General features: G+C 41.8%; 2 protein-coding genes across 4 annotated transcripts in view; one reads left to right on the plus strand and one right to left on the minus strand.

The window, feature by feature from the left end:
* Positions 1-4,658, plus strand: part of arhgap17a (Rho GTPase activating protein 17a) — a 30,282-nt gene extending 25,624 nt beyond the window's left edge. For all 3 annotated transcript variants that reach the window (XM_062443097.1, XM_062443099.1, XM_062443098.1), the window contains one exon: positions 1,777-4,658. In XM_062443097.1, coding sequence (XP_062299081.1) covers positions 1,777-1,904 — 128 coding nt within the window. In that variant the 3' untranslated portion in view covers positions 1,905-4,658. The remainder of the gene's footprint in view (positions 1-1,776) is intronic.
* Positions 4,659-6,374: 1,716 nt separating this feature from the next.
* The window catches only part of grid2ipb (glutamate receptor, ionotropic, delta 2 (Grid2) interacting protein, b), a 33,836-nt gene continuing 21,157 nt past the window's right edge, over positions 6,375-19,053 (minus strand). The window contains exons 9-25 of the mRNA XM_062443102.1: positions 18,782-18,937; positions 17,820-17,971; positions 17,419-17,553; positions 16,125-16,210; positions 15,798-15,942; positions 15,025-15,326; positions 13,024-13,785; positions 12,196-12,345; positions 11,639-11,726; positions 10,986-11,075; positions 9,379-9,575; positions 9,143-9,298; positions 8,971-9,057; positions 8,754-8,883; positions 8,347-8,465; positions 7,695-7,859; positions 6,375-7,396 (exon numbers count right to left, since the gene is read on the minus strand). Of these exons, the coding sequence (XP_062299086.1) occupies positions 7,325-7,396; positions 7,695-7,859; positions 8,347-8,465; positions 8,754-8,883; positions 8,971-9,057; positions 9,143-9,298; positions 9,379-9,575; positions 10,986-11,075; positions 11,639-11,726; positions 12,196-12,345; positions 13,024-13,785; positions 15,025-15,326; positions 15,798-15,942; positions 16,125-16,210; positions 17,419-17,553; positions 17,820-17,971; positions 18,782-18,937 (2,992 nt within the window). The 3' untranslated portion in view covers positions 6,375-7,324. The remainder of the gene's footprint in view (positions 7,397-7,694; positions 7,860-8,346; positions 8,466-8,753; positions 8,884-8,970; positions 9,058-9,142; positions 9,299-9,378; positions 9,576-10,985; positions 11,076-11,638; positions 11,727-12,195; positions 12,346-13,023; positions 13,786-15,024; positions 15,327-15,797; positions 15,943-16,124; positions 16,211-17,418; positions 17,554-17,819; positions 17,972-18,781; positions 18,938-19,053) is intronic.

Raw genomic sequence — 19,053 nt, forward strand, 5'->3', positions numbered from 1 at the left:
TAATTGACACTTGCACTGGCAGCACCTGCACTTCATGTTTATCTATGTAACTCTTTCTCATCACCACGGCCATTTTGTACCGCCTGCAGCCTCTGTCAGATATCATTTATCCAGACCTGACATAGATTGTCACACTGCACATCACAGCCCCACATGCTCCCCTGAGTAAAGCACCCAGTCCTCCATTTCTGGCCTTAAAATCTCTAAAACATACTGTATATAAAAGACAAAGGATGCAAAAACCCCCACAGGGGAGGGAAGAAAACTGCAGTCAGTGGACGAGGAGGGAATGATAAAATGATTCTCTTAACTTTTCAAGGACTTTAAAAAGATATCCACTTAACATGTGCCTCCTCACACAGATATGAAGTCCCTGAACTTCCTTCTAGAGGGTTCGTATTTTCTACAGTCATCCAATAAAGAACAATCATGTCTAGAAATGTCTGATTCAGGCCAGTTTAGAGAAAATGTACATGGACCTAACACTGGCAAAAACTAATGTTCTAGTGTTTTACTTTCATTTCTCTTTATTTATTTTATTTATATTTTATTTGATCTATTTGAGGTTTTGTCTGACTGTTAATGATGTACTTTTGCTTTCTTAGTTTTTGACACCTATATATTGATGATCATCAGTTTTCCTATAGTTGATGGCTCATCCAGCAGTCACCTGTTCACCTTCATTTTAAGATATATATACATTTAACATGATGCTGTTAGGGTTAGTTATTGGTTATTGGAACGTGGAAAGAAAAGCACTGCAGAATCAAAGGGCTGTGATGTGTAGTACGGCACTCTTGCACCAGGGCAATCATTTATCATGAGTCATCATCTTTTCCCATCACTGAAACATGACCATCAGTAACACTGTGAGGGTTTGAAACTGATTAAATCTTACGAAAGCAGGCAGATATGTTTTGAAGTGCAGAACTGAGGTCACTTTCAAACTCTTAACTCTCGTTTTTGTTTCTTGTTTTTTTTATATAAAATGTGACACAGTGTTTGTTTGTCATTGTAGGTGTTGTAGTGATTCTGAGTTTTAAATGTCAGCGCCACTATCCAGCATGTGTAACTCCAACATGCATGTTTATATCTCACTAATGTCTCAGTTGTACATTCAAGTTTGTGTGTGTTCATAATGCACGTTCAGATTTTTTATTTTATTTATTTATGTATTCTAATCTACGGCCAAACATCGACTAGTTTCAGCTTCTCTTGTCAAGCAATGTGTTCATATGTAAATTGGGAATTTCCAGCACATCTGGTCACACGGCTGATAAATTCGAAACCGCTCTGCTTCACATTTTCCAATCTGCTCTCATTGCCTGCTGCACCCTCCGATTCCCAGTCTCTGACCAAACACCACCACCTGCTGGTCAGACCTCCACCCTCGACAGAAGAGCTTTACACTGCTCTGCCTTTGCTGCTGCTGCTGCTGCTGTTGCTGCTTAAGCTATGGAAAATATGACACTGTTTCACTGAATGCCACAATTGCATCAGCTTTAAATGTTTAAATACAGCAGAGAGAAGCAGCACATGTTTGTGATTATGGGCATTGTTCATATAATGCAGGCATGAGTAGTGTCTTTATTTCTTTTATGGAGGTTTATGGAGTGTTGCATGGAAAACATATTAGCCATTGCTTACAAGTATAAACAACAGTGTTTTAAATGTATTTTTTTATTGTTTTGTTTTAATTAAAAATGCATGTAACTGCTTTTTCACTGTCTACTCAAAGTGACTTGTTTTTCTTTCATCCCTTCTTTTGCTCTCCAGACCCGGCAATGTCTTTCAAAGGGCTGAGTCGAGCTTTGGTCCCTGAGTTCGCTGTAGACCAGCAGCCAGCCTCCTCCCTGCCTCCTCTCAGAGACTGTGACCTGGACACTGAAAGCACCGTCCTATAAAGCAGGAGACGATGACACGCTTTGGTCTCGCACACACACACACACACACAGCCCCCCGCCCTCCCACACGCATCTCCTCTCATCATCTACACACACACACATAATTTAGCCTCCTCTTGTAGCGTAACATCCCTCCTCAGAAAGTCTGCTGTTATCCTCTCTCAGTCCACCCTGTGATGGACCTTAATGTGACATAATGCACCTTCTGGCAGCCATGATGGAGGTCTACAGCTCATTTACATTCTTACTAAAGTTGCAGCTAACAATTATTTTCATTATCAATAAATCTGCTGATAACTTTTTCAATCGATCAATTTTGTCTATAAAATATAAAAGGATATGGATATATTCAGTTTGCTGTCATGTTTGAAACAGAAAACTAGAAAAAATTCTCACATTTGAGAAGCTACGTGCAGATTTGAGGCCTTTTTGCTTACATCAACCACAAAAACAATCATTCAGTTATTCAAATAGTTGCAGATTAATTATCTGTTGATCAACTAATCGACTAATCGTTGCAGCTTTACATTCTAATGTATTTAAAGCATTTACCAGTGTTTGTAACAGCATCATACATCAATCACTTGCCATAATTACACACACAAGTTAGTTGGATATCAAAGTTATAAACACATACCTTTACATTTAAAGTATATATCATGTAACTTGAAGCTGAAACTTGTCTATTAATAGATTAGTCGATTGATAGATGATTAACAGGCATTCATTTCTGGCTTTTTATAAAGCAAACGATCACTCGAGACAATATGAGTTAGCTCAACACATCGATTAGCACGTGAATTGATAGTGAGAATAATACATAGTAGCAGCCTGAGTCACAGTACAGATGATAGCTGCCTTTTTCTATGTTGCAGTCATCTCAATTCAGAAGCATATCATCATATTGAGCCTCTCGCTTTGACTCGTAGTGTAACTGCACCGACCTCCACCCACAACGCATCAGCCTCCTGCAGGTAGTGCTCATCTTCAGCCGAGCCGCTAAAGCTGTCGCTAGCCATTATTTACTGACTGGAGAGTGCCTTTGACCTCCACTATGGCGCCGGATGTCGCTTGCGAGGAGAATACCACTGCAAAGCCTCTATACTGCAACACACACACACACACACACACACACACACACACACACACACACACACACACACACACACACACACACACCACCTCTTTCTTTAGACTGTAGCTCCTGCAGAACAAGCTCCAGACAATCAGCAGAGTCTGAGGAAGGAAGCGTTCAAACGACTGTCAACCGTGTTAACGATGATGCAACAGCTGGATGCTGTTACGGAGGAAGGCCACATGGAAGTTGGGGGGGGGGGGAGAGAGTCAGAGGAAATGCCAAAATACGGACTTCTGAGACTCGTTTTGAATTTGGTGTGAGGTGTTTTTGTATTTTTTAATGTTGAAAATGGCCTTAGAACAATAAAAGAAGAGGTATTTCTACAGCACAGGAGGGGGAAGGGAAGAGGTCAGCAGGTGAAGTAGAAACCAAAACTGTTTAAGTGTAGCTGGTGACTGCAGGTTTCCAGTCGTCTCAAACACTTTTCTTTTTTTTTTTATGTGTATGAAAACCCCCCCTCCCATATCCCCCTTTTTTTTCTCGCTCTTGTATTTATTTACTGAGTTAAAAAAAACACACACATTCCCTGTGGCTTGACGTAATTAATGCAGTCTTTAAATGTAAATCATGCCTTATCGGTTCCCCCCAGAACCACGTCATAAGAATTCAAGCATTTATATATTTACTGTATGGAGGATATACTTGGCTCCTAGCACCGCAGTATTTCCAAGAAGCCGTCTTGGTGACAAGTATGTTTCAGGGATGTAAGGAAGGTGATTTTGACCCTCTGCAATAGAAGTCGTGTATGGTTCTGTATCGTTACAGCAAAAAAAAAAAGTCTATTTAAAATTTGTTTCTTTTTTTTTTTGTGGTTTATCTTTGGAAGCTGAAGTAGCAGGAGGTTAGCTGCCCTCCCAGCCTGAATGCAGTCAGTATTTTTTTTGCCTTTCTGTTTCTCCCATCTGTCTGTGTTTTCTCTGGTGTTTACCGGCGCATTACACACAACAGGCTGCGTGTGAGTGAATGTAGTGAAGACTTTTTTTTTTTTTTGTAATTAAAGAAGTGCTTAACCAGCCTCTTCACCCGGGACAGAGAGACGCATAAACAGCTGATGTTGCACTTAAGCGCAGGCCAAACTCAATGAGTGGTTTCCTAGTGAACTGGTTTTGAGGGGGTTTTTTTCTCCTTTTTTTTCGTCAGTCTTTCCCACTGAGCTGAGAGCACACGGCGCTGTGGAGCCTCAGTAGTGATGTGGTGTTAGATTTTGCCAGGTCAAAAGATTGTTTTTTTTTCAAATGGCTTTGTTGTATTTTCTGTGTAAGCTTTGCTTGTTGGCCTCAAATATAATGCAGAGTTTGGTTCCCAGAGAACTGATCCGATATGGTACCAATGGAGAAAGTCTTGGATGCCGCAATTGCCCTGAAAAACAGGTTTCATTCAGTTTTTCAGAGACAATCATGCATTAATAATCCCCTCCTTGCTCTCTTTGCTCCTGTACCTCGCTGCCTTATCCCTCGGCATCAAGACGAACAAATGCCATTAAACTAGAAGTGATAATGCTGCATTTTTAAGCTCCATAGTTTTGTATGTATGCCGTCTGGTGAGCTTAAATACAGAATAAAAACATGTAATATGAATGCTTGGATATACCCCCTTTCCAAAGAAAATAAAGTATATGAAGAAACTATACAAATGTGTCCATGGTTAATGTGCTTGTGTGTGACAGCTACCAACTCCTGTAAACATTACCAAATTAACCTCCCTAGTATGAAAGTAGAGTAGATTCAGAATAGGAAGAATTAATTCAGGAGGCACAGATAAAGTAAGGCAGTCTTTACTTTCAAGCATGATGTTTTTCATAGATCAAAAAAAACATATCCTTCATCTGAAAGCATCGAACCAAACATAAAAGGTAAAACGATCACAAAACATGAGCAACTTTCCATGAAAACATATAAAACAGTTATAAAAGGGAACCTGTCAGTGACAAATAAATCAACCTAACTAGACGAACAGAAGTGTATTCATTTTAAAACCTAAATATCCAGGGAGGGTAAATGCTACCAGCTGCACATCTTAATACATTAACTGCACCAACATGCAATTGATTTGGACAAGAAACACTGTTACTACACTAGTAGCAGCTAGGATTGCATTTTACGAGATCGCGGTCACCTCGTAAGCTGGACTAAAGCTGTGCAAGAAGAAGAAATAGAAACAGTAATTTCCTCGTGACACTCTTGGTATCCCCAATAAGAAAATAAACTAAGACTTGGAGGACAAACGAGCATACAGTACAAAATGAAAATGATGAGCAGTGCATAGCAAAAACAGTGAAATTTACAATCTCAACATAATTCATCAACGTGAAATACAACAAAACTACAGATACACTGTAGATCAGAGAAGCAGGAAATGACCATTTACAGTAGGATGTTGTTGTTTTTTTCCTCCTCCACACGTTTGACAGTTCATTCATCCAGCAGCCGCCCACTTCTTTAAGCAGGGCTGAAATACTCAAAGTACATAACTATTAGCTGTACTCTCTGCCCAGAGCACTCAGCTCGGCCTTCACACAAAAGCTGGCATTTATCTTTCTGTACTGACTAAAAAAAAAAGGACACTAACTGTTAAAAAGATTTACTATTCCACCCACACACGTCGTGAAACAGATGATGTATGAGCCAGACTTAACAATGGGTCTCATATAATGGTGCGCGGCTGTAAGTCGGTGTCGCCTCACTGTGAAAGGTGCAATATTGTACTGAATGATGGCTCGCAAATAAATGAGGTTCCTCACAAGGAAGAACAAAACATGCTGAATGGCTGACGACTACGGCTCCTATAGTTTCTGGTACATTTGCTGCAAACTGGTGTGATTGGACAGATTTCAGTGTTAGTTTAAGATCAGGGTTGAGTCCAGTCGGGATGTGATGGCTGGAGTTTGTGACACTGCTTCTTACAAAAGTGTTAACCGCTTGATCAAAAATGTATCGTCTCCATCCTTGATCATACGGTTATAGGGAGCTGAAGCAAAAGTTAACCATGTCCACCCTCTTGTATACTGGCAGCTAGGTGGCTAATGCAACTTTTTCATTGACAATTAAGAGATGTAATGTGAAGTGTGCTCAAAGTGTCAATGACTTTGACTTTAGCTCCCTGTGTAAAGGAAGTAATATTAAGGAATAGACATTCTGGGAAATATATTTGCTTTCCTGCTGAGAGTTAGATGAGAACATTGATACCACTCTTACATTTGTACAGTAAATATGAAGCTGCAGCTAAGCCTACAGTTACAGTTAGCTTAGCTTAGAATAAGACTGGAAAAACAGGGAACCAGCTAGCCTTACTTCATCCAAAATCCATATACCAGCATCCCTAAAACTCTTTTATTAACAAAAAATCTTGTTTGTTTAATGGTGGAGTCTTGTCATCACCATTAGGGTTGCCAGGCAGCTAGCAGAGACTTTTGGGAAATCACTGTTTCCAGCCAAGAAATAGTCCTGCATATGTTAGTAGGCTAATAACAGCAAATATGCCCTGTAAAATTGTTTATTTTGTAGCAATTAAATGATTAAACGAGATAAAACATGAGCTTTAGAGTGGCTGTCTTTGAACAGACCCAGGCTACCAGTTTACCCCCATTTCCAGTCTTTATGCTAAGCTAAGCTAACCACCATCTAACTCTCAAAAAGCATATAACCACATTCCCAAAATGTCAAACAGTTGTTATAGATTCCCATAATACTTGGGAGGCAGTGAGTAAAACTAAACTACCTGATAACTGTCGTCACTCTACATCTACGCTTAATCTTTACAATTGTTCAAATATGATCTGATAGAAAATATAAACTTTATATAGTCATATAATAAATAATAACTTATCTGTAAATGTCCACACCAGTTTTCATTGCTAACATCTCATTTTAATGCAGCACTGAAATGCACAGAAGTGATTAAATGAACATGGATGCTTTCTCTTATATATCTTTTACTTTCTACCTTGTGTTAAAAAGAGATGTATGCAATGGAATAAACTGGTTTGAGTCTTCAGTGTGCGGTGAGTTCCTGTTGACCTTTGGAGACCTGAATGTTCCTGCTCTACCCAGCACCTGAAATAACAGCACTGCTGCACACGGGGCACTCGTTAACTGTTGTAATTATCTACAGATTTTTCATTTTTTTTGTCTCTTTCTCTTTGCTATAGATGAAGTGATCTCTCTTCCCGTTGGTTTCGAGTGTCTCTGTGTGTGATCTTGGCACTTTGGTTGTGGAGAGCAGACTGAAAATGGAGCCGACTGCCCTGTCGGTTTGGCCCGACATCTGCCCGCATTTCTTGCATCTACCAGGCCAGAGGGGAAGACAGTCTGGGGCTTCTGGGGTTTTCTGGGGTCTGGGTCTCACTCAGAGCTCTCTGCAAAAACAAATACCCATAATCTGATCTGATTTATACTCATTTTGACTGGATAATAGTGCACATATTTCCAGATTTAGATCACAACTGGTTATTCCACAAAATAAGTTTCTAGCTGCATGCTGTCTTCACTCTGTGAGAGAGTATCTACTTATTTTTGCAAGTTAGAATCTGTCAAACACCTGCTGTGTATATTGAAATATGAATCGCTCACTTTCAGGAGCAAGTCATATTAAGTCTAGCTGGTTCTTCCTATACATTACATCTATACAAACAGATCAGAACGGTAGCTACTCACCTCAAACTTGGAGATGAATTCTGCAAAAATGCCGAAAAAGGACTCTGTGTTGGAGGACTTGCTGTCTTCTCCAAAGTAGGAGGCCACCTTAGTAAACTCCTCCATGGCTCGGGTCTGCAGAGACTCCAGAGACTGGATCGCAGGGTGGCTGTTTTCCAGAAAGCTCTGTAAGTTGCAATAGGTCAAACATTTACATTTACACATCAAAGACAGTTTAGTTGCCATGAACAGTACTGTAAAAATCGCTGTATAAACAGGTGTGTTGTGTCTTCTGTGGCTTCGGGGGAGCTTTCAATAGCCCTGATGATGTCACAGTGATGTCATCAGGGTTACCTCAGCTTGGCCTTGGAGACTACAAATGTATAAATCTACATGACAAACTGTAGGTGTAAAAAAGATGTGGGCATGTATTGAGGATTGGGCCTAAATACTATAATCCCTAGATACTAGGGACTAAAAGTCAGGATACTGGTGCTAAAAACAGTTACATAATATGCTATTCTGTATTCAGAGTTAATTTTTGGCATTAAATTGTCCAAAATATACAAATGAAGCAAAATATTAGCAATTAGCAGCTTCTTAAATATCTGTAGTGGCTTTTAAAAACCCACTAATTTCTAAAAGCTTTGAAGTTTATCAGCTTTTAGCGTACGCTCATGACAGAGGCAAAGTGGTCCTCAGAGGTGGGCGGGATCTTCAGACAGGCCGTCCTGATGTCCTGGATGGTGGAGTGCAGGTCACTCAGCTCTACTGTGATGGCCCTCTGGTTCACTGGACCAATCAGAAGGAGAAATGAGGTGAAGAGTTGCCAGAACAGTAACAGCAGCAAGGAAATGTGTTGATGTTTGCCCACAAGTGAGAGCACATCACATTTGAACAACTTGCAGAATGTGTAAGAAGCAATTTGAACAAACAAGGCATACATTTGCATTAAATTTTATGCTTTTCAACAAGTCTGTGAATTAGCATTGACAGCATGAATGACTACACTCTACTACTAAATGTTTGTGAGGAAGGAAAACAGAGTTGACGAGCTCTGCTGCTGTAACATCATCTTACCCTTGGCTGCCAGAGGAACTGTTGTAAGGTCTCTGGAAAAGTTGAGCAGCTCAGGGAAGTGTTGGCACAAAGACTTGGCCAGAATGTGGAGAAAGGTGGATTTCCCATCCACTGTTTTGGTTGTGCTTAGCTACGAGAAAGAAGGAGAGAATGAGACACGATCATCCAGAGAGTGAAAACTAAGAACACGGTTAAAGCACAGGCGAACACTATGTACCTCAGTTAGGAAGTTAATCTTAAAACTGGTCGTCCTGTGACTCTTGGGCTGGCCGTTGTTCAGGTAATTCCCCATTGCAAGAACAAACTGCGAGTAAAAAAATATCTTAATAACTGCTGAAAACATACAAAATGATTGGTTGGCATTAATTTCACCTCCAGTGGAGTTTTACCTCAAGGATTTTGGCCAGTTTCTTGCTGGTCTTCAGCTCCACTGACGCTTTGTAGATGTAGTCGTACGCCACTTTCATCTCCTCCGTCCTCTCCTGCAGGGTTGTCTTGAAGTGGAGGCTCCGCAGACGGGTCTTATACTCAGGCACCATCAACATCTGAAACACACAAACACTTCAATTACATCATCCTATCTTGATTTTTACAACTTCGTTCACTTGGAATTTTCTTTCCGTACCTGGAAAATGAACTGGTCCGGCCCGCTCAGTTTGGCCGGGTCTTGCTCAAACAGCTCGTACTGTTTGACCTCTTCGTCGTTGGGGGCGTAGAGCAGCAGCTGCTTGATGTGCGCCGGCTCCAGCCTATCGGTGGACATGTTCATCAGGACCTGTCGCAGTTCCGTAGGGGACAGCTTGAGATGGGCGATGAGGATGGCTGCAGAGGGGAAGAGCAGGAGGAGGAAGAGGAGGAAGAGGAGGAGGAGGAGAATAGGAGCGAAAGACACATGGGAGTACAGGTAGCGGATGAAACATTATGAACAAAATTATAGTCATACTAGAATCAACGTGTTCTTAAATGCAGAAAAAAAACCTTCACTCCCCTGCGATGATGTGTAATTTTCCACCGTGTATTACTCATACTTTTCACTGTGTTTCTGCGTTGTCAAATTTACTGTGAAATCTAAAATTACAGTATAAACCTGGTTATGAAACATGCTGAAATTATAGATGTGATAACTGCAGAACATATCCTTCTTAACAGGAAATTAAACCCATCATCCACAGTATAGTAATGTATAATTTACCTAATATAACAGTGAAGAAGCGAGGTCAGATCTAATGAAAGTATTCTCGATGAGAAAAAAAACAAATTAGGCTTTTTGGCCAAAATGATCATTTTCTCATTACTTTTTCTTTTGTTATATACAGAAAGCTGTTTATTCTTACGAGACATTACAGATATTACTCCTAAAATTATGATATACCACATTAATACAATGGACACTTTTAGTTAGTTAACCTAAACAAACTGATAAAAATGAGCTTTTCACTTATATTACAATTTTTTATTTTGGCTCAAATTTCACAACAGTTTCATTGGCTGTTACACAAAGACAAACACCAAAACACCACAACAGCAAATGCATGTTCCAAAAGCTGTTATACTCTCCAATTAAATCACATTAAAGAAGAATATTTCGGGAAAAACTTGAAATAAAATGATCAAACTACTTCAGCCTGTTTATTGCTCCATATCTTACCTGTCATTTATATAATCAGTCACAGATTTTCATCCACATCACAGCGATGAATAAATAAATGTTCACACCTTTCATTCACACACCCCTACATCTCAGCTGCTTCTTTTTACTCCTTCCTGCTCTCTGCTTCTTTAGCAAACACCAGGTAACCAATCTGGTGTGTCCCCTCATTACATGTGACTTCAGATTGATCATAGGCTCAAATCTTTTGTACATTCTCACACAGCAAATGAGCTGACAGAGAAACAACTGAAACAACATGTTAAATGTTTCACTAACCATGTTTTCAATGTGATAGTTGTATGAAAAAAATACAACCGTGTGAAAAAAAATCATTAAAAGTTAAGTGAATGCATGTTAAGTTATGCATATTGCATTTATAGTTTTTGAAGTGGTACATTCTTAGTAAATTGGTAGTGGGTTTTTTTCTTTGCACTGAAGGCAGTTTTTGCCAAATGAAACTCTGCTGTGGAACAAATTACAAAAATACTGTTTTAGTTGTTATTACGCTGTAGTCTCGCAGGCTTGAGCCTCGGCCTTTCACACGTGTGTGTGACCTGCGGCCGCGTCGTCGTCGTACTCACATGCGTTGTAGGCTTTCTTATGCGACAGAATCTCCACCACGTCTTTCTTTTTAAAGTTCTCTGGCAGGAAGGCTGGCTCTGGAGGAGAGACTGAAAATTTTAATAACGGTGTAAGGATGTGTTCTCCAGGCACCGAGAATTAAAAACACACACAGACACACATACACACACACACACACACACACACACACACACACACATACATACACACATACACACAGTGGCTACAGGTGTTAGGTTGATGGGTTAATAACACAGCTCTGCCATTTCACTCTCCCGAGATCAAAATGCTCTGTCAAGGATAGCTTCAATACATAAGAGTTTCTTCTGGCAGAGCTGAGTTATTACTGAACTCTGTCAGACATGAGAAAAGGGGGAGGGGAGGTGGGGTATGGTGCCTTATGGAGAATGGATGAGCAGGTGAAGGGTGCAGCTCCAAAGCAGATTATGGAGAACATCATAACTGTGAAGGTACAAACAAAACAGGTGATGTCAATAGCTATATAAATATACACACACATATACTCTCATGCAATGCAGATGTATTATTTGATAGTTATGATTCATACAAACACAGATTCTGTATGATACTGAGCATGGTGTACACAAACATATGACATATTAAAGGGTAATAAGATCGAATAACCACTCACTGGATCTGCGTTGAGTACCAAAGTGCAGGTCAAGGTCCAAATACTTCACCATGTCAGTGAGCTTGTCGTAGTCCGAGTCCTCGCCGAGCTAAACACAGACAAGGACACACTCTGTACTCTCCAAAGGCACATTCAAGGTTTTGTAACCTATATGCAGAAGACTAAAAATATTCCTTAAAGTCAGTGTTGTGCACAAGTGCAAATACCAGACTTTATCTGTGTCTGAAAGGGTTGCAGACTAGAGCCTTTTGGTAAATATGAGCAGATAAGATCCAGCATGTTATTCTATTTACAAAAAAACAAGATTTTTGCTCCGATGACTCATCAGACACATAACAGAGCAGATGAGTAGGTTTTTTTCCCGAGTATGGCAAGTAGGAGGAGTGAGAAAACTCACAGCCAAGGTGGGAAGACTCAAAGGTGAGGTTACACTTTCATACTGAGAGCTTTTACTTTCTTCAGTTCATCTACCACGGCTGAAGAAACCATTCGGATCAAATGACTCTCAAGTGTTTATTTTATCTCCTGCATTTGAGGATAAAGAGCTCACCACTCACCTGACCCCATATGGTCCCCTCGGAGTTCTCCACCTGCTCCCATCGCAGCCTCTTCACGCTCATGTGGTTGGCGTCCGAAGCGTGGCCTGGCTTGGGCAGTGGAGGCGGGTCACAGGGTGGGGGCAGGGGTGGAGGTGGAGGCGGGGGTGCCTGGAAGAACATTTAAACAAGATATTCTTAACAGGGGAACAGAATATTGTTCTTGCATAGAATGTGTACAATAAGCAGTTATCTCGTCCCCCATCTGCTTTCCAAAACCTTGAGGGAAGCCACGTGACATCATTTTGGTAAACATGAGTTGTTTTTATTGTCTGTTCTCCATCACGTGTAGCAAACACAATGAATATCCAGTTATACTTGGATCTAAACCAGCCAACTGTGGGTGTGATCACTCTTAAGACTGCACGCAGATGTTTGAGCTGACAGATTGCTTCTACCACATCTGTTGTTAAACATGGGCAGATATTTGGGAGTCACTTTCATTGTGCCATGATGATGTGCTCTTAAAATGTGTGACAGAAGCAGCTCCTAAAAAAAAACTGTCAAATCTTAACAAGGTTTTCTATTTTCCAAAGATGACCACAGGGCTTTAGTCGGAGTGGTAACCTCTGTGATGCCATTTCTCTTTTTTCGTCTGTTGCTAGGCACTCATTTCTATGGTATTGCTGCACTGCACATCCGTGTTGTCCTTTTCTATACATTTTCAGAGTGATAATACAATTTAATCTTTCATTCCAATCTGAAGGTGAAATAATGAAACCTTCTTCATCTTTTTTTTTTTTTTTTAGATTAACCAATTAGCTACAGTCCTGTAAATGCAGATGTTACCTGTGTTGACTGGTGCTCCGGTCGCAGGGTTTCATAGGTTTTAGTGTGGGTGGGGAGGGAAGAGTGAGAAGCCGGAGTCTGGGAGAGTAGCGAGGATGCTGCAGGGCCTTGGCTCTGACACTGGGACGGGCTGTGATCCTCCAGGGATGTGGGCAGCGGGCCCTGGTAGCTGTGTTGGTGGTGGAGCTGGTGGTGCCTCTGGAGGACGAGGTGGCTTGGCCTCAGCACCTGAGGGGACGGCTGGGGGGACGGCTGGCGAATGGGCTGGGGCTGGCTGAGCTGCCGCGGGAGGTAGCAGGGGCGGGACGGCTGGGACGAGCGCAGGGTGGTGCTGCTGCCCAGGGCGGTGAGGCCGTGCGAGAGGCGGGTGGTGGCCTGGAAGCGCTGGTGAGTCTTCTCCGCCTCCTCTGCGCCGTGGAGCACCGTGTGTAGAGGAGAGCGGCTGGACAGGAGGGTCCTGGGAGGGGGCGGGGGAGGAGGGATGATGGGGTGGTGCGGCTGGAAGGGCATCCGGCTGCGGGGGACGTGCTCCGGGGAGAAGCGGATGGGTGGCATGGGGTCGATGAATTGGACAGGAGGCGGTATCAAGGACTGGAAGGGCGGGGGAGGCGGGGGGCTCTGGGTGGGCGGTGGTGGGATGTGTTCAGAGCCTGAGGAGTAGGTGGGAGAGGAGGCCTCGTCGCTGCTACTGTGATCCTCGCTGCTGCCGCTGCTGAGCCGGCGAGGCATGAACCCCATTTCCTGATCCTCCTGGAAGCTCATCTGGAGGGAAGAGAGCTACACAATCAGACCCTTTGAAACTTCAAATAGGATCCAAACTCTTACTTTTATACTCTTGCTTATCAATATGCTGTAAATCTGCTATGTGATCTGGTTATTTTTAGGCTTATTTAGGCTCTGAATATTTGTTGGATATCTAGAAACAGAAACTTTATCATTAAGAAAGCTTCAAAAGTCAAACTTATGTTTTAATTATAAAAGTGCAAAATTGTTTTTTAACTACTTATTGGACAAAAAGTGCCATAAAAAGCAACAATATAGAATAAAAGAAAAAAAAAACCTGTTAATCAACATAGCTTTAAAACATGCACTTAAATATGATTAGTACTCCTACTCATCTAAGTATGGAACACAAGAAATGTACTATTATAATGTGATAAGTTTGCATACAACGTTTTTTTTTTTTAATGGTTGCAACACTGAATTCTGCTCATGTGACAAATGGGGAGAGTAGCACCCTAAATTAAAATCAGCAAGCACCTTATTATATTATAACCTTAAATTTCTAGTCAGGAACAGGCAGGTATAATTAGACTCTACTGTAGGTTAATCGTGTTTTTACTTACAGGCACACCTCTTCTTCTGAAACCATGACAACCACCTTGATATATCTGTTCATGTGACACAAGTTTTCATTGTAGCACACATTAGAGCTGCTCTAATGTCAACATGCAACACTACAACGTCATTACTTCCAATCAAATGTGAATTGGCTTATTATTTGCTTATAAGCAAACGCACAGACAGTAAGATTATCTGTTAATGATACTTTATTTGACATATAAATAATGCAGTACTACAGTAACAATGAGACATTAGTATAATTACTATAAACTGCTGGCCTGTACAGTCACTGCTCATACAGTCTGCTGCTGTATCAGATTGCATGGAAACTATGCAGTATGCACACAGAAAGGGTGCTGTTCTGTTCTTCAGCCTAAAAAGTGTTGAAAACTTCACAATTTTTGGCAGTGAAAGTATTAAGACTGCCATGAAATTTCATCTGTTTACAGTAATCATACTAATGTGTCACAATCTAATTGAAATAACATACTGGTATCCAAATAAGATAAATAATAGTAATTATTTATACTCTGCAATACTAACATCCTAAACTCAAAAAAGCATGTCAACACCTGCATATACAAACAAAGCATGTACTGTATGTGTGTGTAAAACTACAACTGATGATGCTGTTATTTGGGGGCGGCTCTTCCTCACCTCCTCATAGTCGTTCTCCCCGGGTACGAAGTCGTCCACCAGAGTGACCGGGTGGCCCAGCTGTTCGCTCAGGGCGTCCAGGAACTTGTCGGTGTCACGGCTGCGAGGGGGGCGGGAGAAGGTGAACAGTTTCTTGCGGCGGGTCAGTGTGTTGAGACCTCCGTCTGAGTGCTGAGGCGAGGCAGGGGGGCTCTCCAGGCTGACATAAGGGTTGGAGTCCACGCTGCTCTGGTGGTGGATCTCGTACACGGGAGTCGGGAGAGGCTCCTTCCAGGTCAGGGACAGGCCAGATTTACGGTTACCTTTAAAAAGAAAAAAGTTACTGCTGCTGGTGTAGAACGTTCAGTGAAAATCTCACTGCAGATCTTTGTGCTACTTCTTTTAAAGAAACTGTGTGACATTCTTGTCGCCTCAAGGACCATTTGGTTAGTTAGAGGTTACCATGGCAACAGAAAGATAAAGTGCCTGCATATATGCACATATAGATGCACATTGAATGAGTTCTAAATCAAACACATTCAAAAATCAGTGGTTCTCCTGCCATGCTCACATCAGATTTACTTGTTTAAAAATCCACGTGAACATGTCATCAGTCATGTGCCACCCAGACCCAGAATTTAGCAGTTTTTGCTAAATAATATATCTGACTTCAATGTGTTTTTCTGTAAAGGCATTGGGTCTAGATGGCAGATGTCACTGAACCATTGGAAGAAAGCATGTGCACATTGTGTGTGCAATTGAGTGTTTGGGCATGTGTGTCAGCCCCAGAGTACCTGTGAGAGGGGGGAGCGTGAGGGGGGAGAGAGAGCGCCCGTAGGCCTCAGTTTGTCCCGGGCCCTCCGTTGAGGAGCCACCGTGCAGTGGAGACACACTCTTCCCTGCGTACACGTTCTCCAGCTCCGTGTACACACCTGTCATCTATGAATGGAGGCATGATCAGCTGGTTAACACACAATCTCTGCGGTTACACTTAGTTTGAAGGCCCGCTTCTTTGTGGACCTTCAAATAACGTGAGACCAGAGAGCACAGATAACATAACCAGCATTCATAATGCCAGTTGCTGAGTAGCTACGGCGCTCAAAAGCTGCAGTTATACCTACATGATTGAGGTCAGGGGACTCAGGGAAGGAGGTTCCATCTCCCGACTGCCTCTCCTCCGGGCTGCCAGATTCATCGACATGAATTCCTAAAGCACAATAAAGCATGAACAGTGACACAAGCCATGTAAGCTTTCTCCTTCCATCCATCTCCAGCTAAGACGGAGAGAGGATGAAGCAGAGCAGAACAGCGTGGAGGAGCAGAAGGCACAAGCTTGGCTCCTGGAACAGGAGTTAGCAATGGCAATGGAAAACAGGGGGAACCCATGAATGAAATAACTGAAGCCTGAAACAACCTCAGCTGGAAATAAATGTGCCTATGAACTGACAGATTTGGGATCTGACTGAAAGCAAAGGCAGTTGAGTATGGAGTATGAACTGGTGATGACATTTTTTTCCCTTATTTCACCTTCAAGTATCCACAGAGGATTCACACATCTTCTTCAGCAACAGCCTCCTGCACGTTCTAACAATTACGCTCGTTCCCACCTGGGAGCTGACCCGTGCGCTTATTACATAACCTAACCTCATAAGACTGAGCTCTGCAGTTCAAGTTACTCAAGGTAATATAGATAGTATAGTAACTGCTGGAGGAGGACTCATTTTCCTGGTATGTTCAGGGACTCCAACCCAAACAATAATGCTATTTTATAATACTGAAGTAATTGAGTAAAAGGCAGTGGTGTAAATCAAGCTTTAATCAAACAGCTCCTGTGCACAACTAGATTAGCTAGATATGATCTTAAGTGAGCAGTGACATTCATTTTTAAGTGCTTCTCTTTTGGGTTTGTGGGATTTATGTTCCATTTGGTTGACACTATGATAGTGTAAATAGTGTAGCCAGCTACAAAACAGAATCCACCTGGAACATACTTTTACTGTTAATACAAATTAAGATGGGTACATTTCTGTTACTGGTTGAAGAGTGGAGCCAAAGTCTAAAAGTTTGGAGAGTTTTGAGTGTCAAGTCAAGAGTCAAGACACACACAATATTCAGCAATATGGTTGAAAGCTCTGTATCACACAGTGTGTAAGAAGACCATTAAAGCTCCTCATAAAGCTAGTAAGTGGACCTTGAGTTGAGATTGGCAAACTACTACTTCCAAAGTCAAAGCACTTTCATGCTGAACTTTAAGTCCTTAAACGAAGGTGAGATGTCCTAAAAGTGCTCAACAGATCCATCTTTCTCCATCCACTAATGACCATACAGATAAAAACCCTGGAAAAAGCTAGTAAGTGGACCTTGAGTTTGAAGTGTTTTGTCAAGCCCGTGTTGTTTTTTTCATGTGCAGCGTACCCATTCCCAGGTGAGTCCCGATGATGCAGTCGTCAGAGCTCCTCTCTCTGACGCTGCCGCGGTACGATGACCCAGTTACGCGCATGGAACTGCTCCGCCGGTGGTGCTCCGGACCTGCGTCGGGCTCCAACACTGCTGCAAAACACACAAACACACACACACACAGAAAAATATACAGGGATGATGGTGTAAATATAGAAAAAGTCAGACTTGAAACTCTTGATGGTATACACATGCCGTATATGATTTACAGAACATCTACATCAAACAGTAAGAACATGCTTTGAGCTGAGTCACGTTGCTTTTTCAAATCAATCAAGCATCTGAGTGATTGTTTGCTCATGTATTCAGAGTTTCCCTCCAAAATGCAGATAATCCCCACATTGTGTGCTTTGGCTCACCATTGCTCTTGATACCCAGGAAGCGTGACAGCTTGCCCTGGCAGCGTTCCTGCTCGTCGTAGGTCAGAAGCTGGTAGATGAACTGCCAGATCAGTTGCTTGGCTGGAGTGTCTAACACTGGAAACACATCCACGATCAGGGTATCCACATTCCTGCAAAACACAAACACACAAACACAAAACCTCATCTTTATATAATCAACCCACGTGCAGCGCTGGGTAACTGATTGATAGTCAACGTGAGGATTTAGCTTAGATGTATATGCTCTGCATCTGTAATGAGAAATCTATCTGAGAATGAAGCAGAGGAGGAAAAAAGATTATCAAAAGGTGGGAGGATAGCAGTTTATGCCTGCAAGTGTTTTTTACTGTACGCATTTATAGTAGAATTTGATTGGTATTTTAGTTTTAATCCTACTGCATCACATGTTTACATCAGAAAAAGAAAAGCACACACAATACTGATTCCTGATCATTTCCTCATCTGTAACGCTAATTCTCCATCTATCTCTTAAATACTATTAGTGCCTAATGGTAGATTTAAACTACCTGCTTAGCTATGTGCATTCGTTTCTACATTGCTCATTTCTTACTCCAACTCTGTCTCCTGCCTGCATATACAGTGTGCAGTAAAAAATCAGTTTCCCAGGCAACAGATGATTTTCTGTCACTACTTGTCAACGTAAGCTAGCTGGATAATGACAGCTGCTAAAAACTCCTTTGGTAGCTGCCAACCCCCAAAAGTGCACCAATGTTTCCCATAGTGAGAGTATTTCAAAGACGATGAAGATGACTATAACGATTATTAAACATCTTATAAATCATGCTGTGACTGTTTGGTGTCAGAAACACAGGGGAGGGACTTTGTTGTTATATTTTGGGGAGTTCCATCACAATTTCTAACTTTCCCAAAATCTTTATATTTATAGTTTATTGACCTTCTTTTCCCTCCATCCCACTGACCTGTGCTGGAAGAAGGTCTCCAGGGCCTTACAGACAGTGTACCTCTCCTGGATGGTCAGCAAGTGCTCCAGCTGCTGGCTGAATGTCCGCCCGTGCACTTTGATGCTCGGTGGAAGAATCTCAGCCACCCACTGGAGAGAACTGAGGGCTGGAGACCTGCACAATGGGCACAATGGAAGTTCATCATAATAGAAAGGTGGTTCTGATATTAGTTTTTTAGTCTCAGCAGACCATGAATTACTGAAAATGTCAACTCAAAATGTCAGGTGTCT

Source organism: Scomber scombrus, chromosome 21 (assembly GCF_963691925.1).
Source record: "Scomber scombrus chromosome 21, fScoSco1.1, whole genome shotgun sequence".
Taxonomy (NCBI): domain Eukaryota; kingdom Metazoa; phylum Chordata; class Actinopteri; order Scombriformes; family Scombridae; genus Scomber; species Scomber scombrus.